At 45.9% G+C, this 26,773-nt stretch overlaps 1 protein-coding gene across 1 annotated transcript; it reads right to left on the reverse strand.

The window, feature by feature from the left end:
• Positions 1-15,220: 15,220 nt before the first annotated feature.
• On the reverse strand, positions 15,221-25,965 carry LOC146963981 (uncharacterized). The gene is made up of 12 exons (XM_085768074.1): positions 25,869-25,965; positions 25,457-25,689; positions 25,174-25,352; positions 24,946-25,039; positions 24,715-24,841; positions 24,087-24,304; positions 23,875-23,992; positions 23,702-23,793; positions 22,907-23,021; positions 15,801-16,073; positions 15,496-15,672; positions 15,221-15,399 (listed from the first exon to the last, which is right to left on the reverse strand). The coding sequence occupies exons 1-12, from the start codon at positions 25,948-25,950 to the stop codon at positions 15,221-15,223; spliced, it is 1,887 nt and encodes a 628-aa protein (XP_085624200.1). The 5' UTR covers positions 25,951-25,965.
• Between the last annotated feature and the right edge of the window lie 808 nt (positions 25,966-26,773).

Consider the following 26,773-nt stretch of genomic DNA (forward strand, 5'->3'; position numbering starts at 1 on the left):
TGGTCTGAGGAAAACCTCTGTCATACTCGCACCAAACTTCATCAGGGGCCTCATGTATCAATACTTGCGTGGATTTCATACTGAAACATGGCGTACGCCAAAATCCAGAAACTGTCGTACGCACAAAGAAAATCTGATGTATCAAAGTGTGCGTACGCATGGATCCAAGCACTTTTCCTTTGTACATCCCAATCAACGTGGAATTGAGCGCACATGCCGAAGTGGTAATCTCCTCCCTGTCCACGCCTCCATTTAAATATGCAAAATCAATGTAAATAAGGCCTGCACCAAAGATTCCCTTCTCTTTACGGTCAGATAACACCATGAGAAACTGTGAGGAAGAGCAATTTAACCAAATTTGAGTTGAAGGTGCTCCTCGATAAAGTTGAGCCGTGTAAACATCTTTTTTTTTTTTTTTTTTTTGCCGTCCTCCGGCACCATCACAAAGGGGGTGGGAGAGTGTGTGTGTTATATAAAGGTGAACGTGAAGCGGAGGACCGCTGTCATCCCAAATGAAAGCAGACAATGTACTCTAATTAAATTATGTGAAATGGATTTACAATTTTATTTGCCTTCTTTTATACACAGATCGCGTAGTAAATGCAGAAGTGCGCCAGGGAGGCGGATAAAAACACATGTCCAACTTTACGCATGTGTTTATTGACATTAAGTACTTCACACAGTCTGTGTAGTTTAACCAGCAAAAAGAATGTCACTGACAGTGTGATATCTGGGCGGACATGCTCAGTGTGCATCGGGGGGTTACATAGGACAATTAAACAAATACTGTACATTTACTTTGCGCGCATACAGTCCCAGCCTGTAATCTGTCCCCAGTTGTGCTGAATGAATGAATCGTGCGCTGAACCAACCACCTCGCCACAATGTTTGTTAATATGTGATACATTTACGCATCACATATGATCTGTACATTTATAGTATAAAAATGCTTCCTGTTCACAGTGTGGTCAGCACCTGAATGGATGAATGCTCCCCGCCGTGTCGCGCGCTCAGGCCGGCCGCAGCGCACTGCACTCAGTTCCAAGAGAATTGCTCTCGGAAACCAAAAGAGTCATCATGTGCAAAAAAAAACCTCCGGGACTCGTGTGCACTTCGCACTGCAGCATCTGCAATATCTTAAGACTAAAGCTGATGCTATTTTCTGCACCACTTTGCGCATGCTTTTCTATCCACTTATCTAATTGCAACATGTGGATGGGTTAGTTGTTCATGTCTCTGATGTGCACATTACTCTGAGGTCTAATTGTTTTCACATTATTAACAGTTTCACAGCTTCACCTCTAAGTGTCGCCAAAGGAACAATAGCTGTAGAAACGTGCGTACGCCAGCTATGGAGTTGGCGTGGGCCACCGTACTTTTCCACGGTCATTTCACTTTTGATACATCTGAACGTTGGCGTGGAAAATGACGTACGCCACTTTTTTGTGCGTACGCAACATTGATACATGAGGCCCCAGGTCTTCATCACTAAGCCTTCAGAGTTAGACTGAACGGCCTCACACGTTACGCTGTCAATTATAAGCTCTCAGAATCAGCCTCAACGGCATCGCACGTTACACTGTCATTTATAAGCTCTCAGAATCATCATGAACGGCCTCACACGTTACGCCGTCATTTATAAGCTCTCAGAATCATCATGAACGGCCTCACACGTTACGCCGTCATTTATAAGCTCTCAGAATCATCATGAACGGCCTCACACGTTACGCCGTCATTTATAAGCTCTCAGAATCATCATGAACGGCCTCACACGTTACGCCGTCATTTATAAGCTCTCAGAATCATCATGAACGGCCTCACACGTTACGCCGTCATCTATAAGCTCTCAGAATCATCATGAACGGCATCATGAAAAAATATGTCACAGTGTGTATCAGGACAACAGCTGATTCGCCAGCAACGACGCTGAAGTTCGCTTCCAACACACACACACACACACACACACACACACACACACACACACACACACACACACACACACACACACACACACACAGGAATGAGTTTTGAAGCGGGCCGACATATAGGCTAGTGAGTGTAGATTCATTGATAAAACTGTAAGGCACACACAATGCCATAGCCTACAGTACACTATTTTCAACATATGTAATGTTGTGTGTCGTTTTTTTAATGATTATTATTATAACTCTCAGTTAATGTAGGCTTAATTTCCACTCATTTATCCATAAACGGACGATGGACGATGTATTTCACCGGCGAGGAGCTGTCATTACGCGCGCGCGACTATTACGCACAGCAGAGGTGATTCGTAGTGGGAGGAGTAGGGGCCGGGGTGGGGGAGGGGGTCTTTCCCATAGACATTTGCAGAAGTGACAGAACAACTTATAAAAGAAGCCGCACCAAATGCAAAATAATTCAGAGTCCAGCACTGAATGGGGGCCCGATGACAAGCAAACAAACAAACAAATGAGAAACTGAGGGTCTGAGGTGTGTGTGTGTGTGTGTGTGTGTGTGTGTGTGTGTGTGTGTGCACGTGAGAGAGCGCGACAGAGAGAGAAAGAGAGTGAGAGACGGTGCGCCGTGTTTGCCTGACACCAATATAATAGGAAAACAAAGGACTTGCATGTAAAAATCCGATGTTCAGCAGCAGGGAACAATATAGCCAACAGCATTTTGCCAATATTTTAGACCCCCCCCCGCCCCCCGGCCTCCCCGTAGTTCGCACTCTGCATACACACACACAGACCCACTCTTCCTCACACTCGCGCCAGCTCAGTTTCTCATCCAACCATGTCAGTCAGAAAATTCCACAATATCTCGGGCTCCGTAGGTCTGGACCATCCATCCCTACTGTTATGAGTGCTGGATTCTGATTTATTTTGCATTTGATGCGGCCTCTTTTAAGTTGCATGTTCTGTCACTGCTGCAAATTTCTATTAAGCTGTGCGTAATAGTCGCGCGTAATCCTCGCCGGTGAAACACTTCGTCCATTTATGGATAAATTAGTGGAAATTAGTTAGTAGCCAACATTAACTGAGAGTTATAATAATAATCATTAAAAAAAACGACACACAACATTACATATGTTGAAAATAGTGTACTGTAGGCTATGGCATTGTGTGTGCCTTACAGTTTTATCAATGAATCTACACTCACTAGCCTATATGTCGGCCCGCTTCAAAACTCATTCCTGTGTGTGTGTGTGTGTGTGTGTGTGTGTGTGTGTGTGTGTGTGTGTGCGTGTGTGTGTGTGTGTGTGTGTGTGTTGGAAGCGAACTTCAGCGTCGTTGCTGGCGAATCAGCTGTTGTCCTGATACACACTGTGACATATTTTTTCATGATGCCGTTCATGATGATTCTGAGAGCTTATAGATGACGGCGTAACGTGTGAGGCCGTTCATGATGATTCTGAGAGCTTATAAATGACGGCGTAACGTGTGAGGCCGTTCATGATGATTCTGAGAGCTTATAAATGACGGCGTAACGTGTGAGGCCGTTCATGATGATTCTGAGAGCTTATAGATGACGGCGTAACGTGTGAGGCCGTTCATGATGATTCTGAGAGCTTATAAATGACGGCGTAACGTGTGAGGCCGTTCATGATGATTCTGAGAGCTTATAGATGACGGCGTAACGTGTGAGGCCGTTCATGATGATTCTGAGAGCTTATAAATGACGGCGTAACGTGTGAGGCCGTTCATGATGATTCTGAGAGCTTATAAATGACGGCGTAACGTGTGAGGCCGTTCATGATGATTCTGAGAGCTTATAATTGACAGCGTAACGTGTGAGCCCGTTCAGTCTAACTCTGAAGGCTTAGTGATGAAGACCTGATGAAGTTTGGTGCGAGTATGACAGAGGTTTTCCTCAGACCATATACCTTTTCATCTGAGGTCTGACACTGGGTTACACCCCGCCTTTCCGAAGCCCCGCCTTTCCGACAATAGACTTCCATTCATCGTAATAGCGGGGTTTTCTATTTTTTCTAAAGACCCCGCTACTCCGAAAAGGCCAGTGGGGGAAACCCCCCCACTCCGAACGGACAGACGGACCTAATCAGAAAGGAACCAGAGGCTGTGCAGTGCGCAGTGCGCAGTGATCCTTTTTTCCTTTTTGGGGTCAAACGGATCATGTGCATAATTAACTGCAAAACAAGCAAATACTTCATACTGTATTAATGACTTATAATGTTCATTATGCTTCTAGCCTGTCTAGCCTCTACCTGGTCTTTTTACTAAACTTAACCAACTCCTTTCTTCATTGCCTAAATCCAACCAAAGCATCTCCCTCAGTCAGCTGTCAGCACGAGCGGTGGCTGCAGCAGCCTCGCGCCCCTGTGAGCTCAAGCCGGCTTCAGCCGCGCTCGAGCGGAGGAGGGGGGGAGAAAAAGAAAAAAAGTGTATTTCTATTACTGTGTGGGAGATCTCCAACAACGGAGTCTGGGAGAAAGCAAGTGGGACAGATCTGCCCAGTCTCTGAGCAGCGCACGTTTCACAGACAAGCCACAAAGCAGAATGTAAACAAGGTCACGCGGTTCAGCACCTTGGACAGCTGCGGGGGGGAGGAGGGGGTGTCGGAGTAGCGGTGTTTCGAAGTGGGGGTATTTCGGAACAGCGGGGTGTCGAAGTGGAGGTGTGTCGGAATGGAGAGCTGTCCCCCTGACACTGAAGTCTGATCCTGAGGATGTCCTAAAATGTACACCGTACAAGGGGGACACTGTCGTCCTTTTGCTGAGTCCAAAAGCCCCGTGTAATATCAACTTTATTTTAAGAAAACACGTTTTGTTTCCAATGCTCAATGTCATATCACGGGGAAGAACTACATTACCCATAATCCTCATATTTCGTCACAGTCCCTCATCGTTTTCGTCATGATCTGACGAGCAGGGCAACCTGACAGTTTTACATAGAACTCCCACAACGTCTGAATAAAGACGCCACGGGAAGCTTGCTACCCTACTCTCTGTTGTCATGGTAATGTGACGTTTCCTGTGTCATATGACGTTGTGTGGTTATTTCCCCTGGCTGATAGAGTAGAGTAGAGAAATACTTTATTCATCCCATAACAGGGAAATTCAAATCAGACCAGTAGCTCAGAGACACACAAAAGAAAGAGTGATGACTATACATAACATTTTAGGAATTATTATATAAAAAGATTGCTGCAGGAACAAATGATCTTCTATATCTTTCGGTTCTGCAGGTCAGGGAGATAAACCTGTTGCTGTGGCTACTCCTCTGACCTGCAAAGGTTTTGTAAAGAGGGTGTTGAGGGTCACCCAGGATGGTTTTTAACTTACACCCCATCCTCCACTTAACTACAGCATCTACCAGCTCTGCTCCCTCCCCCATCACAGAGCTACATTTTTTGATGAGCCTGTCTAGTCTGTTCCTGTCCCTTACTTTGATGTTGTTACCCCAGCAGACAATAGCAAAGAAAGTTACACTTTGATGTTCTGTTATTTGTATTTATTTCAATAAACAATAACTGGTAAAAGAAAAAGGAAAAAAATAAAGTGGGATTTCCAATTTCCGAGTCCGGATTCTCCACTAGAGCGCTGTTGGATTTCCAACTGGAAGAGCCGGAGGATTCTCACCAAACCCTGACATATAGACATATCTCCCATTGCATAACATTGAACCAATATGATATCTATGGAGGTTAGATACACATATTTTGAGACAATCTTAAAAAAAACAAAAAAAAAACAGGTTATATTGCGTTCAGCAGACTTCATATTGCGTTCAGCAGACGAGGTCCTCCACAGCAGAGGGGACGAGGTCCTCCACAGCAGAGGGGACGAGGTCCTCCACAGCAGAGGGGACAAGGTCCTCCACAGCAGAGGGAGGTGACTTCTCCAAAATGTGCTGGAATCCACTGGCCGGCTCCCATGTGTCATCCCAGTTTATGCCACTGTAAAGTATCATTAGTTGACAGTGTCATCACAACACAAGTCAAACAACTTTTTGAGGTTAGGTTCAAAGATAATCCTCACTGTCCTGATCTTCCTCATCATTATCATAGAGTGTCGAGGCAAAAGCAGGAAGTAACGGCACCATTGGTCCTCAATTCAAAAAAGTCTCCATACAAAAGAACGAGAGTCCAAGTTTTATTTGTGAGCCGTTTGAATTGCACCAAGAGAAAAAAATATGGGCTCTACAGTACCTGTTTAAAACATAAGGTTTCATGCTGAGAAACCAGCAGTCTGTCGTAAACCTTTTGTGAAATTAAGTTCTGATGTCACCACATGCCACCCTTTCCCGTGTCAGTTGGTGACGTTTTTTTTGTGGGATACCAGATCTGTAGTCAGTAGAGCGTTGTCACACAAAATACATTCTTCTGTTGCCATTTTATGATAAACTGCTGATTTCTCTGCATGAAACATTATGTTTTAAACAGGTAAGATAAAACTTGGACTCCCGTTCTTTTGTATGGAGGCTTTTTTCGAATTGAGGACCCATGGCGCCGTTACTTCCCACTTCCGCTTTGGCACTCTATTGCCTTTCTCTTCTTCCTCATGAATTTTATCATCATTGCTATCATGAAGGATGGGAATCAAGAATTTTTTCCAGTTGAGAACCAGTTCTAAATTGTCTAATACTGTACCTATGACACAACAAATGGCTTTCCCTGGCCCCTCCTCTCCCTCAATTTGTTATTCTCATACTGTACAGACAAATTCATTAATGCAGTTCATTTTGGCTGTGAACCGTTTCTCTCATCGAAAAGTTTTGTCTCATATCTTTATGAGCATATGAGGTCATTGATAAACAGTGGAGATGATGCACAGATGATGAGCAGTAGCGTTGAGAGACTGAACACCTGTGTAGGTTTTTTTTTTTCCCCCAAAACATAGAATTGATCAGGAATAGATAAGGGATTGACTGAGAATCAGACCAATAAGCAGAATCAATAATGGCATTAGTATCTAAAAATCTTATCATTTCTGATCCCTAGATGGCTCTGCCCTCATTCTCACTATAAGATTCTGCAGTAATAAATTCCAACATCCTATCTATCTGAACACAACATTACTTCCTGTGTGGTACTTTTTTTGGGATGAAACTTTTCTGAAATACACTCAAAGTGGTTTCACCCTGAGATCATTGTCCTGAATGGTTTCAAAGTGAAAATAGAACACATATTTGCAATATAAACTTGTTAACTTACCACACAGAGCAAGGCAACCAGCGTATCTTCAGTTCTTCTTTACCCTACACACACAAACAGATAAACAACAATCATTTTAGCTGTTTAAGCAATCACTGTATTTTTTTTTATCTTTAAAAGGCCAGAATGAGTCATACGAGCAGCCTAATGAAAAATATCACAAATTACATTAAGGGTCCTTCTCCCAGTGATGGAGTCGAAGTTGAAGACTTTCTGCCTTCTACATTTTCGGCAACCTAGAAAAAAAGACAAGAAAAGACAAGAAAAGTGTTATTTTATGACACCAGATCAAAACAGTTTAATCTAGTGCAGGTCTAGACTGCATTCTAGACTCTCATTGCGAGGGAACGGTGCTTGTTCACTGAATATACTGACACTCAGGACTCTTGTTTACTCAGTGACACTTTTGGTGTGAACGCAGTTAGACTACTGCAGGAGACAGTGACAGTTTGGTTTTGCTTTCTCTCTGAGGCCAAAGTCATGATCCCTCTATGGTGCTTTAACTCTCACTCTCTGGCGGTTGCAGACACCACTGTAGAGTTAAATGATAACACCAACTGGATAACACCTTGCTGGTGTGAACCCTTATCTTAATGTTTATGCACAATAGCCAATAGGATGTTAATGCATCTCCCCTTTGATCTGACACTTAGAATATAGGTGGCATCTCGCCCTTATGTTGTGTTGATGACTCCTCTGTTATCCTTGACCGAGCCTAATAAATTCCTTCACTATAAGACTCAAGTTCCTACCTAACACTGTGTAGCATCAGTGTTGAGTGAATTGACTTTGCACAGAGGACTCAAGTTCACTATGTAGTAATATTTGGTGCATATAGGCTACCACTCAAAGTAAAGCTGTGTCTCTCATGAATGTCTGTGTATAACGGTCTGTGAATGCACTGTCTCTCTTTTTTGTGTGCCGTCCCTCAGTAAGTACGGTGAACATGTTACAGAGTTATGAACCTGAATCATTACCTAGTGACAGATGGTTTTGCTGAGTATCAGTTCAGGAAATTGGAGAAATACAGTATGAGCTATGCAGTCAGGGCTCCTGCTAAGCAATGAGTGATTTGTTGAACACATTTTTTGAATAAATAATTTTTTTATGAACTTATTCAGCACAGTCAAAAGAACTGCCATTCCCATCACTATCTGATAGTTGATGGTGCTGCCTTTCATTGTACTTTTAGGGCCCATTCACATGGAGTGTCTAAAAATGCCTGGAGCACATTCCAAAGTGCTTGAGAGATCATGTCTGCCATTACTAAGCAACAAATACTGTCTGTCACATTTGAGTAGTGTGTTTCATGACTTAACCAGAAACTAAGTTAAAACAGAGTTGCACAGATTTCCAGTACTGTAAATCCCTCTCAGTGGATTCACTGCTCAATCTATCTGTTGTCAGTCCGTGGTTCACAGCAAAGGGTCAGTGTGGAGAGGAAGGAAACAGGAGAAATGTTATGTGTGATAAAACAGTTAAAAATGCAGTTTAAAGTAAAGTGCTGGGCCCGGGGAGGACAGCTGTCACTTGCCGACAGAGAGCTGCTGAAAGCGGGCAAGCACTGAGAGCTGGGCTGCACTGTTGCTGCTGAAGAAGCAGATCCATGGAGATGATTGGTCAGTTCTGATCATATGGCACAGTGTTCACGCGGCATTAGAAAAAGGTGCATCACACCACGTGTACAGTAACTGTACACGTGGTGTGTAAACAATTGAAACATGCATGCAAAAGACACTCCATGTGAATGTGGCCTTATAGACTCTAGGAGATAGTTTGGGCCATAGTTTCCTAGATCGGGCGAAGTCAGGTCGCAGCGCAGGTCCGCCTCGCCAACTAGGCGTGTTGTGGCGCGTTTTGCAAGAATCGTGGGCAGCGAAGTCCAGCGCAGACTGGCGCAGGCACTCCCCTTGTCCCTCCTGCCGGCGCTAACGGTGAGGAGGGAGGAGACGGGGCGGGAGGGAGACAGGAGGAGAAGAGAAAGGCGCGAAGTGGGATTAACACAGCCGATTCGGATCTTCACCAATCAAATGAGCTCCTCTCCTCACCTTTAACTGAGCCGCGGGCGATGCGTGCTGCAAGTCTGTCATTTTGTCTGTTTTTCTATATGATGTTTTCTATTGTCTTACTTTTTCAATGATATTGTATGTTGTGAAACACCTTGGGTTTTGAAAGGTGCTATAGAAATAAAGTTTATTATTATTATTTCCTACTTTGACATGTGGAGGAGACAGCGACGCCACAGGCAGAACCTCTTCCAGGGGAAACAGGTGTTTTGGTCCGGAGGTCCAAGCTCAGAGTGGCTGAATAATGACTTTACTAATATCCTTAATCAGGTTTGATCTGATACACTGAGAACCGCTGGCCAGTGTAAAAAACAATAACTAATAAACTAATAAAGAAACTCACATTTATTCAAACCCTGTGTAAAGATGAGGGGTGTAGCCTACACTAATCACAATATGAACAAACACCGTAACAGAGATTGAATCAGCGTAAAGAACGCTCTCTCTCTCTCTCTCTGTCTGTGTGTGTGTGTCTGTCTGTCCTTCTGAGGACTACTGAGTAGGCTATATACTGACTATCTGATTATTAAAGCTGCCTGACGTCGCTCGCCCGTTGGTAAATTAAAAAGTAAATAAATAGATAACGAGACGTTTAAAACGCACTAGCCTATGTATCACCACCAGGGGGCCGCTGATCTGGAATGGGCTGGATGAGAGTCTGAAATCAGCCAATTCTATCACAGTCTTCAAGAAAAGGTTAAAGGTGCAACTTCTGAACTCATATTTACCATCGTAATCTGGGTATGTCTGTTTTATGTCTTTGTCTATTGTGAGTTATTGATCTGTCTTGTGATTGTATGATATGCATTGTTTGGTATTATGTATTGTCTCATTGTCTATGTCATTTCTGTGATGTATGTTTTGTCTATCATGATTGTATGAATATGTAATACGTTAGTATTACGTTTGAGGCTCCCGCCATAAGCTTTAAATAGCTTCTTGGGAGACCTGGCGCTCCACACATCTGCTTCTGTTCTTTTCTGCTCTGTCTACTAATGTCATGTGTGTTGTGCGAAATAAATAAATACTAAAAAATACTAAAAAAAACAAACATATAGCTCAATAAAAAAGGGTTAAATACAGTGCACTGGCTGGCTGGTGTACTGTGTAATGGTTTGGTGACACAAATGAAGGCTGGATTTGCCATCCAAAAAGAATAAAATAAACTTTATTTATCTTAGAAATTCAAACGTGTCAGTGAGTTTATCTATTTATCAAAGTATTTCTCAATAACAGCCCAAGTCTAATAGTATATGGAGTAACACATACCATGCAAAAAAAACTTACCCTTTCTTGGCCTCTTCACTTGTGGCCCCTCCTTAATCGAAGTCTGTCTGTTCCTCTTTCTTGACTTGGTGTTTGGAGGAGGAAAAGATTTGTTTAGGAGAGACCCGGCTGCTGGAGGGCCAGCTGGTGGAGGCCCACTGACCTCTTCCACTGTTTCAGTGGAAGAGGAAGGAGGTGAAAAAGAGGTAGAAGATTTAGGAGAGACAGGGACAAGATTTAAGATGAAAACGGTCTCTTCCTCTGGCAGGCTGACGGTCTGTTTCTTGATGTTAGCGTTGAGCTGCTCCTCTGCCGGGCTGACGGGCTGTTTCTCAATGCTAGCATTGAGCTGCTCCTCTGCCGGGCTGACGGGCTGTTTCTCAATGCCAGCATTGAGCTGCTCCTCTGGGGGGCCGTGCTGCTCCTCGGTCGTGTGCTGCTCCTCGGTCGTGGCATTGAGCTGCTCTTCTGGAGGGCTGTTGGGCTGCTCTTCTGTTGAGGTTGTCCCAATACAAGTTTATTTTCCTTAAAAATCTATTAACATATTAACATAGACAATCCCATATTTTCATAATAGTCATATCTGAAGCAAATACTCTTACCCTTGCTCAAGATGAACTCATAAGCCCTCTGCATCTTCTCCAGAAGCACTTTAGTGTAAGGAGTGGGGGGCAGATGTGTCATAATATCTGCATCCCACTTCCCTGCGGCCCTTTTGTTTTTTTTTCCTATAAATAAAATTGGCTTATAGCCTATTGCCTCAAGTTTCTTCACCTGTAAAGAACAAAAGCAGTTGGCACACATTAGTTAGCCACACTGCTTAATCAAATTAACCCATTAGACAGATGGGTCAGGTCAATGTAAGATAAAAGATAAGTGACAGAAGACAATAACACTATGTTTGTAAAGACCAGATAGTATTGTGCCTTGTATATGACAAGCTGAATGTTAAAATGTGTACTTTCAGTTTACTAAATGCAATATGAACATTCTTACTTACTGCAATGCGGGCAGAATCAACAATCCGCCCATGATTCCTGTTTTTGAGGACTCCTTCTGCCCATTGCCGGTTGTATGCTCCTTCCTTTTCCTTTTTTTTTTTGATTTGAAGAGAGACTCTGAAAACAGGCACTGCATGTTTTTTTTATGGCCTGATTTGGGGTGTCACAGGATGGGCAGGGCCTGAACTTAGGTGGTGTCATAGTGACAGAGAGACACTAAATAAACAAGTGGAAGATGGACAGACAGAACAAACAAAAACGTAAAAAGGACTAAGACAGGAACACACGCCTACAGGACTCACAGACAACAATGGGTAGGGATGTAGCTCTTAAAAGTGCTTTTGGTTATAGGCTATTTGAGTGTGTGCATGTGTGTGTGTGTATGAAACGTGAAAAAATGTGTATGTGTATGATTAATTTGAAGGACCTGTTGAGAGAAAACAATAAACAAGTCAGATACAACATTTTTTTAGACCAGTATTCTCTACCTCAGAATATAGGCTAAGGATATGTATTTGATATGCCTATTACATTATCACAGTAGCTATGCTGTTTGGGGTATAATGTAACACAACACAGGTAACTGGCAACTACATCACAACTTGAAATCTCACTTTCCCCTAATTATCTGTATTATTTTATGTGACAAATTAAGTTGAATTTGAAAAGAGGAAATGTTGATATTCTTCGGGCCAGGGTGGGAAATTCATTCACTTTATTCATTTTTGTGGTAACATGATCAAATTCAACAGCCACCCATCCATTCTACATGATTACTCTTTTTGTCTGAAATCTAGGCCTACCAGCCACATTGTTGTCCTATTAGCCTTTTTGGTATGACAATTTCCAACACAAGTTCTAGGCTAAGCTAATGAATTCAGAATTGCAGTGTAGCATGTCTTAGTCTGACTCCATCGGTTTGGGGTTAATATTGTAGGTTACTTGATACTACGAAAGACGGTTTATAAACATTTATTCAATATCTTTGATACTTACCGAGAGGAAAAGCGCGCGATGCGATCAGGTGTTACACCATATCTGGCTACCCGTCAGATTTGGCAACGTCCGGTCCTTCAGTATAAATAGCACATCCAAATATCTGTCGGTTTTGTTTTAATGATATCTTTAACAAGAACACAAAAAACGAAGTTGTGACTGATAGGTCAACAATACGATATGTAATTGTTAAGGGCATTAGTTTTAATTGTACATTATTCCATTATGAGAATTAGAGTTGTTTTATTCTGAAAACCGGAAGAACGATTAAACGCTACAAAATACACGAAATAACAAAATAAAACAATATCGTTACTTGTTCTTCACAAAGATCATACAGATGCAGTGTAAATACAATTTTGGCTGTATTTCATACATTTATGAGATACATCTTTTTACTGTACAACCCACTGTCTGCTTATTTGTTAATGTATTTATATTATTGTGTTTGGGGTACACATGGGAGTTTAAGGGATTGCTCAAAACATTTGTGTAATTAGAATCTAAATATTGAATATTTAAATGGATGAAGGGATTTTGCCTATTTGATAGAGCTCACTAACGCTGACTGATTTTACATGATAGCTTGGGTCCAAGCTTTCTAACCTGGTCCCATGTCTGTAACCCCTTTGTTGCTGAGCCACCTTGAGTTTTCGTACTGATGCTTCTCCAGGCTGAGACTTTTCCAACTATGTATTTGGTTCAGCTCTATGACAAATTTTTAGTTTTTTTCATTACATGGGCAAAAGTCAGTCTAGGTCTAGTTTCAGACAGCACTTTGAAAGCCTATAGTGAAATGAAGCCATTTGTTTATTTGTTGTTGTTTTTAATTTATTTCTGTGGAAATAATGATCAATAGCAGTCACCGTCTGATTGTAATATTTTTGATAACCTACTGGAGGAAGGCCTTACGTTTGTTGGTTATAGGATATTACATTGTAATAAGCATCATTTTGATGGCAGAAGGAATTACTGATTTCCTAAATCTTTCTGTCCAGAAGGTCAAGGAGATGAGCTTATTACTTCACTGCTCCTCTGACCTTTGAGTCCTGTGTAGGCCTAGAGGGTGTTGGGGGTCACCCAGGATGGCCTTCAGTTTACACTACATCCCCCACTTAACCACAGCCTCTACCAGCTCCACTCCCTCTCCCATCTCCCAACATTTCTTGATGAGCTTGTCTATTCTGTTCCTGTCCTGACCCTAATTTTGTTACCCCAGCAGACAATGGCCAAGAATATAACATTGGACTGATAGAACATGTGCAGCATTACATTACAGATGTCCTGAGTGTTCTCAAAAAATTAGAGCCTGCTTTGTGTCTTTTTAGTCTCACTCTCTGCAGCATGGTCTTGACTATTGTGTTTTTTCGTTTGGAGCATGACACAATGCACGACTAATTTATGATAGGGTAATAATCATTTGTGTGTGTTTCGGTATAGAGCTAGAGATTCCAAGTGATTCTTCATTAGGCTACTTCTTTATTCCACAGTTTACCAACAAATCAGTAGCCTACCTAGGAAAAACACACTCTTAGTAAAACTTAATTAAAAATTACAGTATCAGTTGTGTTATTTTATTACATTTTTGGTCTTGTGCGAGCATGGTTTGAGAGATGTAAAGTCCAGTTTGATAACCCCGTCTTCATCCCCTTCAGATAACAGCCACCATGTTACAAGATTTGATACACAGAGACAGCGTAAGAATCCTTTATTGGATGACGTGGCTCAATGGGCCTAATTGAAGAAGATTCCATTGCATGATGATTTGTCACATATTCTTGGAAATGAGCAATTTTATGAGCAGTGTCACATTTTCTTTCAAAGGCTATTAAAACAAGCTTACAGTATACAGCATACCTCCTCCATGTGGTCCTCCACAGATGATTTTGTAATAAACTATTGATGTCATTTGCTAACATATCAGAGGGATCAAAACATTTCTACTTTTACAACAATAATTTAACAACACTGTCCTCAAGATGGAAAGGTGTCAATCAGGGTTGGAAATTTCTTGTCTACCTGCCACTGTGGCTGATGGATGCCAAAAACAACCACTCAGTTGTTTTACCAGACAATGTTCTTGTAGATACAAAATATTGCAGCAACAGGTTAAATTTATTTTATAAGGTAAATGAGTATTTTTCTGTGTCATACACATACAAAATGACCTTTTTTTGTGCCCAGTGCAAATGGCCACTGAATGTTAAGATTTTACCAGCCACTCAGCCAATAGATTGTGGTGAGTAGTGAGTGAGTGAAGAAAATATAACAACCACTGGAATATTCTACCAGCATTTGACTGGTGCTAATTTCCATCCTTGGTGTCAATCAGGGTGCACTCACACTGCGAAATCATACCGTGCCCAATCCCGTTTGCTTACTAATGTCGAGATTCTATTGCTAGTGTGAGTGTACACTTCCCAGGCCCGGCACGGTTGGGAGAGGTGTGCTTGGGCAGAATGCGCACACGTAACACGCTGCGGGCTCGTTATCCACCACGTGTCTGCAGCCGCGTGTAAACAACAGTCAATTAACGATTACGTTGTGCTGTAAACATCGCTAGTTGACGGCGCTTTGATTGAACTTCAAGATATTACCATGACAACCGGTCAAACAATTAAAAAACCCAGCACGCTTGGGTTTGAGGTAGTGTGAGTGCGGGCCAGCGGGGGACTGAGCAGGGGGGGCATTCGGGCTTCAGCACGGCACGGAACAACTGGCCCTAGTGTGAGTGCGCCCTTAATGTTCATCATCTGAAATCTCAGAGTCACTCTCAAAGTCAACGTCCTCTTCGCCAACCAAGACTTGAAGGTAGCAGTTTCTTGCTCTTATCTTCATCTCTCTGATCTCAGACAGCTTTCTGAGGATGATGCTCCCCAGGCCTTTCATCCCATCTTCAGTTAGGCCCCACTGAGATTCTTCAAAGTACAATAACATACATCTTGTGTTAGTAACTTTATCAATTGTCATCAATGCTTATGTATGTTTATGTAATAGATTATTTAAATGCATACTTTTCATTGTACCACCAGAAAGCTGGCAGTACATTTCTCTCAAGGCACTGCCACGACTAGAAAGAAATTGCCAGTGATGGCCCATCTCCTTGACAAGGATGGTCTTCTCCTCCTGAAGCCGCTTCACCAACATGATGAGGTCAAAGGCCCGCCTCTTCATCCTTAGATCGATAGAGCCTGAAATGCATTTGTGACATGGACTTGGGTCACTGTCATGTATTTAAAGGATACATTTGAGACTTTATGGGTTTGCATTCATTATATGTCAGATTTGTTGAATGCATTCAATAGATTAGTGTACCTACCACTGTGTGGTAGCTGCCACGGCCACATTGCCTCTTCTGACAGAATGGTTTCCAAGCACACATTTTCTGAGCTTGGAACCATCCTATTGTATTGCTCCACCACAGAAGTGAGGAGCCCCTTCTCCTCCCGGATCTTGCGGCGGATCCTGGCACGGGCTTTGTTTCCGTCAGTGTCTCTGTACAGACGCTGCGACCGCCTCTTGATGCTTGCCACCAACACCTCAATTCTGCTGGCCAAGGCATCAGCATCATCGGTGGTGGTTGTTGTTGTTGCTGCAGCAAAGGAAAAGTAGATGGTTTCACTTAACTTTAACTAACTTGCACATTATGCAATGCAGCATGAATCAATCATCTCAATTTAAAGCATTTCTTTGATAATTTGGATAATAAAACTAAGTCTGCATCGATCGGGTAATCACAGAAAAACAAAACAAAAACAGAAAAAGAATCATTAGAGCTGTACAACTCTGCAATGAGATAATGTAAGTAAGTAAGTAAAACGTTATTTATATAGCACCCTTCATAGTACAGTGCATCACATCATGTAACGAAGGTTACGATATTGTAACCCTAGTTATATTAACACAGGCGGAGCCCTCTACTGGACTCTATGGGTATATCTCTCCTCCAATCGCGTACGCGCGATGGCCCACTGAAATTTGCATGTACGTAGCCGGCCAGTATGGCGTGCCTACCTTTCCCGCCCTATAGCGGGCTATATAAGCAGATGCACCGCCAGCTGCCCTCATTCCACCAAACTTCAGCGTAAGGCGAAAGAGCGGCAGGGCCCTAAGTAGAGGGCTCCGCCTGTGTTAATATAACTAGGGTTACAATATCGTAACCTTCGTTATATCTCACACAGGCTTCGCCCTCTACTGGACTCTATGGGTACAGTAGGCGAAGCCCCGATTTATGTACTCCCTGCCGCGGGAGAGGCTCCGCCCACTGACCACACCAGCTACCGGTTAGGTACCAAGACCCAGTCACCACTTTATTAATCTTAACCACCGTATGGAGTGATAACGGGTACAACTTCATCCCAGTTAGCAGCACCTGACTAGGCTGGGTGAAGTTGTGGTCTAACCTCGCAGGGGTCTCAACCCTAGACCTCCTGCGCACCTCATTGACAGTGTCCTAGCAGAGCACAGTCCAATGCAGGTGCATGACACCCTGTGGGGATCAAGTATTTAAAAACACTTGACACATCCTTCCTCTCACATGTCCTGTGACCCTACAGTGAGCACAGACCTGGAGAAGGAGCCTGATACATCCAAGAGATAGAACCTTATGAACGGGCAGGGTGAAGACCACGATGCCGCCGTACATATGTCCTCAACACTCGCACCACTGAACAGGGCCGTAGACGTCGCCACACTTCTTGTGGAGTGCGCCCGGACCACAGTGGGCGGTTCTCGACCCGCTTGACTGTAGGCTGAGAGGATGCATTTACACATCCACCTCGCCAAGCGTTTCTTGGACAGGGCTCTGCCAGCCGTCCCGTCACCATAACACACAAACAACTGGTCGGTGTTCCTGACAGTGGCTGTTCGGTCGACATAGTATGTCAACACACGCACAGGGCATAGGAGATGCAGTTTCGCCTCCCTCGAATCCTCATGAGGGGGAGGGTGAAAAGCCTCCAACTGGATGATTCTGGACCGAAATGAGCTCCTTATGTTCTTAGGAAGAAAGGAGGGGTTCGGTTTAAGGATGGCACCACTGCGGTCCCCGCGAAGGAGTAAACAACTCGGGTGGACTGACAGGGCACACAATTCGCTCACTCTCTTGGCTGACGTCAGAGCAAGAAGCAACGCTGTCTTGAACGACAACACCTTTAAGGAGGAGCGTTCCAAAGGCTCATAGGGGTCCCTTGTGAGGGCCTCGAGTACCAGTGGCAATTCCCACTGTGGTACAGAAGTGCGTGCCACTGGTCGTAGCCTTCTGACCCCCTGCAGGAACCGTTTTACCAGAGGGTGGGCGAAGACTGGACCTCCGCCCAACCCTTCATGGCATGATGAGATGGCTGCAGCGTAAACCTTAACAGTCGCGTGAGACAGCCCTCTATCAACCAAAAGCTGTAGAAAGGAAAGAGTGTCTCCCACTGAGCATGTCAGTGGGTCCACTTCCCTCTCTTCGCACCAATGCTGGAAACCTAACCACTTAGCCCTGTAACAGGCAATGGTGGATCCAGCCCTAACCGCTTGGATGGTTTTCACCACCTGCGCAGTCAGCCCAGTCCGCATTAACCTGTCCCTTTCAGGGCCCAGGCTTGAAGCGACTGGCCCAGGATCGGCAACGCCTGTATCGCGCCTGCCTCCTGTGACAGCGCCCCCCGGATTTGGGGAATGGGCCATGGTGGGGCCGCCATCATTGTGGTCAGCTCTGCGTACCACAGAGCCGACCGCCGGTCGGGAGCCACCAGAATGACCCTCAGCCGCTCCACTCTCACTCTCTCCAGTAGCTGGGGGATGAGACGGAGGGGGGGGAAGGCATAAAGTAGCCCTCTTGGCCATGGAGCGTGTGCAAATGCGTCCACCCCCAAGGGTGGATGGTCTTGCGGGCTCAGGGAGAACCAATGGGGGCAGTGGGTGTTCGACCTGTTGGCAAACAGGTCCACCGTTGTCCTCCCGAATCGTGTCCAGATCTGCTGTACCACTTCTGGTTGCAGTCTCCACTCGTCTTCCGGGGGCCGCCCCTTGACATGAGGTCGGCCCCCCTGTTCTCGATTCCTGGAACGTGGAGGGCTCTCAGAGATTATAGGTGCTCTGAAGCCCATGACCACAGGTTCTCCGCCATCGCTAACAGGGCAGCGGAATGTACACCGCCCTGTCTGTTGATGTAAACGACTGTGGTGCGATTGTCGGTCCTCACCAACACGTGTCTCCCCCTTAACAGGTGACTGAAGTGTTGGAGAACCAGGAACACTGCCTGTAACTCGAGGAGGTTGATGTGGCGGTCCTCCCCCGGAGGCCACACACCACCTATCGCCCTCCCCAGGCAGGTGCCTCCCCACCCCATCATGGAGGCGTCCGTGAACACCGACGTGTACGAGGTCACTCGTCCTAGTGGTGTTCCGGTCAACAAATGTCGTGGGGACCCCCAGTACTGCAGGTTGTCCCGCACTGTTGGAGGGACTGTCAGCAGCCGAAACTTCTGCCTCTTGAGGTCTAAGCGTAGGCTGGCGAACCATCTCTGCAGGCGACGCATGTGCAGCAGTCCTAGTGGAACCACCGGGTGAGCTGCTGCCATGTGCCCCAGTGCTTGCATGACGGCCAAGGCTGTGACACGTGGAACCTGTTGCAGCTTGAGAACCTCCTGCTGTAGGGCTGTCCGTCTGGACTCCGACAGAGTGGCTCTCAGGCTGACAGAGTCGAGCACAATCCCCAAGTATTCGGCCCGCTGGTTTGGTTGGGGGTTGCTCTTCTTCCAGTTGATGGCAAAACCCAACTTGGTCAGGTGAAGTATCAACTGAACTGTGTGAAAAAAAAAATAAAAAAAAAATGGCCCATTGTTTGGACCTGGCCATCACGATGAGGTCGTCCAGATAAAAGAAGACCCTCATCCCCTGGCTGCGCAGCGGTTGTAGCGCTGCGTCCACACATTTGCTGAACGTACTAGGGGCCAGGGAATAGCCAAATGGCAGCCTGTTGTATTCGTAGGCTGTTCCCTGAAATGCAAAACGCAGGAGCTTCCTGTGTTTTGGTGCCACCTCGACGTGAAAATAAGCGTCCTTCAAGTCGATGGTAGAGAACCAATCACCTGGTTGGACGAGTACCAGCAGCCTCCTTGTGGTTAGCATGCGGAACGTTTTGCGACCGATACGTGTGTTCAGGGCACGGAGGTCCAGGATGGGTCTGTAGCCCCCTGTCTTTTTGGGAACCAAAAAGTATGGGGAGTAAAAACCTCGTTCCTTGTCGTGAAGAGGGACAATTGACACGACCTGTTTTGATAGCAGGTCCTGAATTTCCCCCTCGAGGAACTCTATCTCATGTTGAGAGGATAGATTCATCTCTTGTATGCCCCTGAACGCTGGGGGGAGCCCGCAGAACTGGAGAGAATATCCTAGTCTGAGGGTCCTGTCCAGCCAGTCTGTCAGTACGCAGCTGCTCTGCCATGCTTCGTAAAAACACGTGAGAGGACGCGCAGACAGCTGTGGAGCAGCTTCTAGAAAGCTGTGGTACACAATTTCGGCCCTCTCCGCCGCCAAACCCGCCATAAACGGGAGTTTGGCCCATGGGGGGCCCTCTGTGAAAGGGCTGAGTCGTCCCTGAACGCACCAAGCCCGTTGTCCGAGCTCGCGGGGCCGTCCGTGAACGCATCTCTGTTGTCCGAGCCGGCGTGGTGTCACCTGAACGCACCACCGCCGCCCGGCACCTCACCGTCATGACGTCCCTGCTGCTGTTAGATCCGCCCGTGGAAATAACAGCCACAGGACCAGAGCGGTCAGACACGTTGGCCGCTCCACTGCTGTTTACCGGGGAGACAGTTCGTGTTAGCCCGGCCGCTTCACTGGAGCGGCGCGGGTTAGACGAGCATGAGGCAGCCGTCTCATTGTCCGGAAAACACAGCCCTGCCGTGCTGCTGTGAACGATGCTTGTCACCGCTGTAGCCGTTAGCTCGGCGGTGACAATCATCGCTCCACTGCTGTTTACCGGGGAGACAGTTCGTGTTAGCCCGGCCGCTTCACTGGAGCGGCGTGGGTTAAACGAGCGTGAGGCAGCCGTCTCATTGTCCGGAAACACAGCCCTGCCGTGCTGCTGCGAACGATGCTTGTCACCGCCGTAGCCATTAGCTCGGCGGTGACAATCATCGCTCGTCAGCCGGTCAACACGCTGAGCCGGACGCACCGTGGAAGTGACACGGTGTCGGCTAGCAGCGCGCAGGGCTAACTGTGTGGTCGCTACAACCAGTGGGGAGCGATGTTTTCTTGTGCAGCCTCGCCGGTTGTAGCGCTCATAGAGAGGGACAACGGTAGCTTTTACCCGGTTGACAACGGTGTTCCGCTCTACCGTGTCTCCCACAACGGGGACGGTAGAGGGTGTGTTGTGTGAGTGTGCTTGTGAAACCATGACCGGGGGGCCTTGCTTGCCGGGCCCGCTGCGGGGATGTGACGGTGTAACACAAGCCACCGGCAGCCTGACCGACGGTGTAGCGGTGACTACACCGGCCGGGGCTGCGCGGCAAGCGGGGAGCATGGTGGAGGTGGGAGGGGGAATTTTTGCTCTGTTAGTGAAGTAACATGTTTTAATAAAAACATTTTTCACATCCACAGAACAGTGAACACAAGTAGAACATACAGAACCATAACAATGAGGGAGGGCGGCGAGGCAGTCTGCCGGTGCCGTCCCTCCCGTTAACTGCCACTTTGGTCGCTGTGTGCCCCAGGACAGCTTCGGCCTGGGTGTGCTGCGAGCCGCCGCGGGACGAGACGCGCTGGGGTCCCGTGCGGGGCGCTGCTGCGGCGGGCCCGCTGGGGCTGGCTGTGGGTCAGCTGGGGGATCCGCCGCGGAGAAGCCTCCTCGCTGGCGGCGATCTCTCCGCCTCGCCGTAGCGTTGCGGCGGGCAGCTTGACCTCTCCCTTCTGCTTGGCGGCGACAGCGAGCGGTAGATGACGGCTCAGCTGCGCCTTTTCCTCCTCCAGCCTCTTTAGCCGCTGCGTCACCGTAGTGAGGGAGCCAAAGAGACCGGTGCAGCCAGAAGATCCTCTCGGTCCCTTCTGGGGAGGGCGGTGAGACCTAGCCAGACGTGGCGAGAGCCGACGCCCGACAGTGACATCACTCGTCCGGCAGCAGTAGCAACTCCCTGTCTTGTTCATCTGACCGATGGTCCGGCCGAGATACTCCATAATGTCAGGGGAAGGGGGGGCGTCGCGCGGGAGTGAAGCCGCCGCTGCTACGCCCAGCACACCGAGGTTGTTAGCTGCTGCTGCTAGTTGCGCGCCCAGCTGGAATATCTTGTCAAAATATTCCAGCGTGTCCTTATCCTGCAGCAGCGGTGGTAGTGGCTTTCTGTGTCCTGACCAGCCGGCTGAGTGCGGGATAATGAGCGCAGCCAGAGCGTCTTCGAGCGGGGGCACACCGGGGAACACAGTCTCCATCTCGCCCTGCACACGCGGAGGCGGCTCACCGGCTTCGGGGGCAGTGGGGGGGGCAGGGGAAGCCCGACACACTCCGCTGCAGTCGTCATGACTTACGGGAAGTTGAGCTTGATAGAAGCGGCGCCAAACACCGTCGAGCCGTCGGAGAGGGAGAGTTCATCCTCCTCGTCTCGTAGCGGCGGCGAGTCTGCAGCAGAGGCTGAGGCGGGTCTGGGCGGCGAAGCTTCATCAGGCGGCGTGGAGGTGGTGTACGCTGGAGCAGCGTCCTCCTCCTGCTGTCGCTGCTCCAGCCCGGCGGTGGCGCGCTTCCTCCCGAGACGCCCGAAGCAAAGAAGATGTAGGTCTGCCGGGGCGATGATGCCGGCAGAGGCGTTGTTCCTGAAGCGGCGACTCCATCCTAGGAGCTAGTGTGACAGTGGGCACTCGCCGACGCTGAAGTAAAAAGGAATGAGGGCAGCTGGCGGTGCATCTGCTTATATAGCCCGCTAAAGGGCGGGAAAGGTAGGCACGCCATACTGGCCGGCTACGTACATGCAAATTTCAGTGGGCCATCGCGCGTACGCGATTGGAGGAGAGATATACCCATAGAGTCCAGTAGAGGGCGAAGCCTGTGTGAGATATAACACATTCAATCACATAAACATCATGTAAAAAAAAATCGATAAGCTTCGGCTTCTCCGGTCATGTGTATTGTATTATTGAACTAAGATGATGTGTGATGATGATGATCAATTGACATGCCCGAGATGAACTAAATAAAAACAAGGGTGGGTCATTTCTCTAAAGTAACACACAACACTCTAGTACTCCAGCTGTCAACAATGTCAACAACTGTATATGGAAATAATAGAGAAATGAGCCATATTAAAATCACATTCATACGGGACTGATCAACAACAGAAAATGCATTACAATACAATATGTTGGCTGGACTTTGTGGGCAGGGGTGTTATTTTGAATTCAGAACTAAAATGAACTTATCCATTATTACTTGTGACCATTTCCTCACCTTCTGCCCAGTCCTTCACATCGTTGACCCAGTCTTCCAATTGGCTCTCTGTCACTGCCAACTGGGCTTTCATGGACTCCAGGTTCTGCAACTGGCTGTGCAACGCTTTCGTAGTCTACAATGACAATAGACAATAAGTGAGAAAAAAATGTTCAGCCCATGGCTTTAAGTATTGCAAACATGGAATATTAGGGTGCTTTCACACCTGAATCATTTGGACCAGTTCTTCTGAAGGGAACACTTTTGTCATAGATCAGTTTGTTTGGCCATATGTGAACACAGCAATTGCAGTGGATGCCGAACAAAACAATCGGGCAGAGATAGCTTGGGAGAGTTGTTCTTGACTCAATTCTATCCGAGCCCTGGTCGACATAGCAACAAACACAACACACAAGGCTACATAGGCTACACGCAGCTGATCTTTAGTGGTTCTCAACGTCCAGGTGTGCAGGTTCAGACTTGGGCAACCCAATGTGCAGGTTCGGGTCGAGGACACTCCAGTCGGTTTATTTAGATTTTTTTTTTGCAGAGTTCAGGTCGAATTTGGGCCAAAAAAGTAGACAAGCTACACGAGGTCTGTTCTGGTTGAAGTTGTCTTGTGACAAAAGACTCAAACTGTCAGTGATTGAACTGTGGTTCAGACCTGGATTTTAATTTACTGTTTACAACTTTGGAATGTATGGAGCTGTTACACTGAGAACACAAACGGCCGAAAATATTTTCAGTCACTGTATCGGAACAACCACAGGTGTGAATAGGCCCTTAAACATCTTTAAAAAAACATCATGTCATTACCTTCTGGTATCGGTGGCTCAGTGACATGGCCAAATTATGGAACTTTTGGTGATTCCAGCGCATGGCCATGAGAGTGAGCATGTCTGTGCGCCCTGTAAACACAGAAAATATTTACCATTACTATCCTTACTTATTACACTTGAACTAACTAATGCAGTATGTGGTCATCTCACCTGCTTTTGACATGTGTTTGGTGGTCACTGCTATCCTGGACAGGAAGGCATTGCATTGCTCTACTTCCTCCCCAAGTGTTGAGCCGGCTCCCTCCTGATATGCCCCACTCCATTTCACCTGGTTGAATAAGAAAATAGCAATATAGAAAAGCTGTTGACATTCATATCCAGGTGTTCAGATATGATTACATTACATGGTAATATTTATTTACCTCACACTTGAAGTCATGGGCTTTGGCATGAAACACAGATAGGAACGGCTTCATGCCAAGGAGGTGCCGGAGCTCTGGGCAGCTTTTCACCACTTTTTGTACGTATGGCCAATATTTGCAGGTGACATCCATACAAAAAAAGGTTACTTGCCTACTGGCAACTTTCTCCTGCAGGTACAGGGGATAGGCAAAAATTTCTCCCCTGTACATATTTAAAGGTGTACAGAAATGGCCGTTTGTCCCGTTTGTCGCGCCGAGTTGTCACGAGCTGCAACACGAGTTTACCCGAGTAAGGAAAACAAATTTGATTGGTCGTTATCGAGCGGGCGGGATATTCAAAGTTTGGGGCGAGCCCGAGCTCTGTGTGTGTGTGCGTGTCTCAGACATTTGAATGACGGATTACGGATCCAATATCAGTGGCTGGTGAATCGTGTGCAGGCTGACGTATAATCCGTGCGCCTGCATTATCCAATGCGAAAAAAAAAATACACACTTTCATCCCGGATTTACTCAAAAATAGAATTTTGCACAAAGTTTGGCCTACATCGTCTGAAAGATGAGTTATCACATTAATTTTATGATCCAGAGTGGGCTCAAATTCAGTTTTCTTTTCTGTACACCTTTAAAGCATGGAGGAGCACCCCATGACGACACACTGCCAGCTCCAGTCCTTCCTCATCAATTTTACTGGCAGATCTTTGGGAGGTCTCCCTGGCTGCTGACCACTCCCCTCCACAAACACCTCTTCCAGAGACCTGCAGTTGATACAGGTGGTCCACAGATTCAGCTTAACTTTATATATATACATATATATATATATATACACACACATATGTGTGTGTTGTGTCTCCAGTCTTACGTGTTTGGTCGTGTTGTGGATGTAGTCCACAAATGCGGCAACATCTTCATCTTTTGCTATGAAGGCACCTTCAAAAATGGCCTGCTCCTCAGATCTAAATAACAAAAGGGTGCACAGCAGTTTAAGATACAGTATCTTACAGTTTAAGGTTAGGCTACTTGGTGAACATTAAAGAGTTATGGTTTTTATTACTACAAACACACATGACATTATACACATTTGGAGTACCTAGCTGCATTCCGGAAACGGTAATGCTTGCGGTTTCCATCGACAGCTACCGCAAGCATATTAGGGGTGCATGCAGGACAGTTGAAGGGGTCCTCCTTACAAATGTTGTCCACCTCATACCTGACAGCCTCCCACTCAAAAAAACTCTTCTGGAAGCTGTCAGGGGAGACCTTCCCAGTCTGTTTCAAAACAAGAAAAACAACTTCTAATAATGTGCAAATTCATTAAGGTGCGCTGTCCTCTTTAAATAAATAAAATATTAAAAAAAGACCTCAACACTCACACGGCCAAAGCGGACAGTTCTCTGGTCCAGCATCCTTAGGAATGCCTGGCAGGATAGGCCTGGTGCTGCCATCTTCATCTCCTCAAAGGAATAGAAGATATCCACATAATATAGTGTGGCGAAATGAATAGTAGCAGGCCAGTACTCATTTTTAATGAGGTCCTCCAGTCCTGCACTCCAGTTGGCTTGACATGACTCACAAGCCAATTCAGGCATGCTGAGATCATATCGTCCTACAAAAAGGAAAACACATTCACTGTAATGCATGTATTTTTGTAATGTGGCATACATTGCTCAATAGCCTTTCAGATTTCATAATAATAAATAATAACTTGAATGTATAGCGCCTTTCTGGGAGCCCAAGGACGTTTCTTCTCAAACGGGACAAAATCAAAGTTCTTTACATCCTCACCATTCATTGTGACCACAGCAACAGCCTTTCCTGTTTTGACCCTCAATGACCCTGGTGAGCAATTGCAAATTTGCTCAGGCATCTCCAGAGGTACAAGCCGCTCTGAAAAAGATTATACATATGAATTACTATCATGGGAAATAGAACATTGCAATGAGACAAAGATTTCTGGAACCACTTACAGACTTCATAAGAGAAAATTAAATTATGAAAAAGGCTCACTGGCCATACAGTTCATTACCGAAACATACTCAACAGACACTCGAAAAGCTGACTGACAAGAGCATCCACATAAATTATTTAAATAGTCAAATTAGTGAGCTTAAGAAGTTGGAACCAGGCAGGCAGGCAGGCAGGCAGGCAGGCAGGCAGGCAGGCAGGCAGGCAGACTCTTATAAGTGCCTTTGTGTAGCTGGTTATGGTATAGCAATGAAACAGGATAGCAGATCAGACGCACCTGTTAAAAGAAAAGAATAGAATTGAGTAAAGTATTCTCTACGTCGTTTATCCAGTACATGTTTATGTTATATACATGTGTATATATTTACAGTTTAAAATAGAGAATGCAAAAGAAAAAACTTTGTGCACTAGTAGTGTGAAGATGATCTAGGCTAATAGTGTTTTGGAATTTTACTGTGAAGCATAGCCTTCCTTTACTTTGAAGAAGACCGGAAGTAAGGAGCGTCCTGCTTTTTTAGCGGGTTTTTATTGCCATCATAACACGGGGAAATAGTCTGTGGTGCTGAAAATTTATCCAAGACAGCCTCTTGCTTGACAATTTACAGTAGCACAGTCTAGAGCAGGCAACATTAAAAGAAACGTTAATAGGAGCTCACACAATCATGTTTTGAGTTGCAAGACACCTGCAGATATGTTATATTGCGTTATCTTATGGCAAATCACTG

This window comes from Trachurus japonicus, chromosome 22 (assembly GCF_045865225.1).
Source record: "Trachurus japonicus isolate A0001 chromosome 22, Traja_1.0".
Classification (NCBI taxonomy): domain Eukaryota; kingdom Metazoa; phylum Chordata; class Actinopteri; order Carangiformes; family Carangidae; genus Trachurus; species Trachurus japonicus.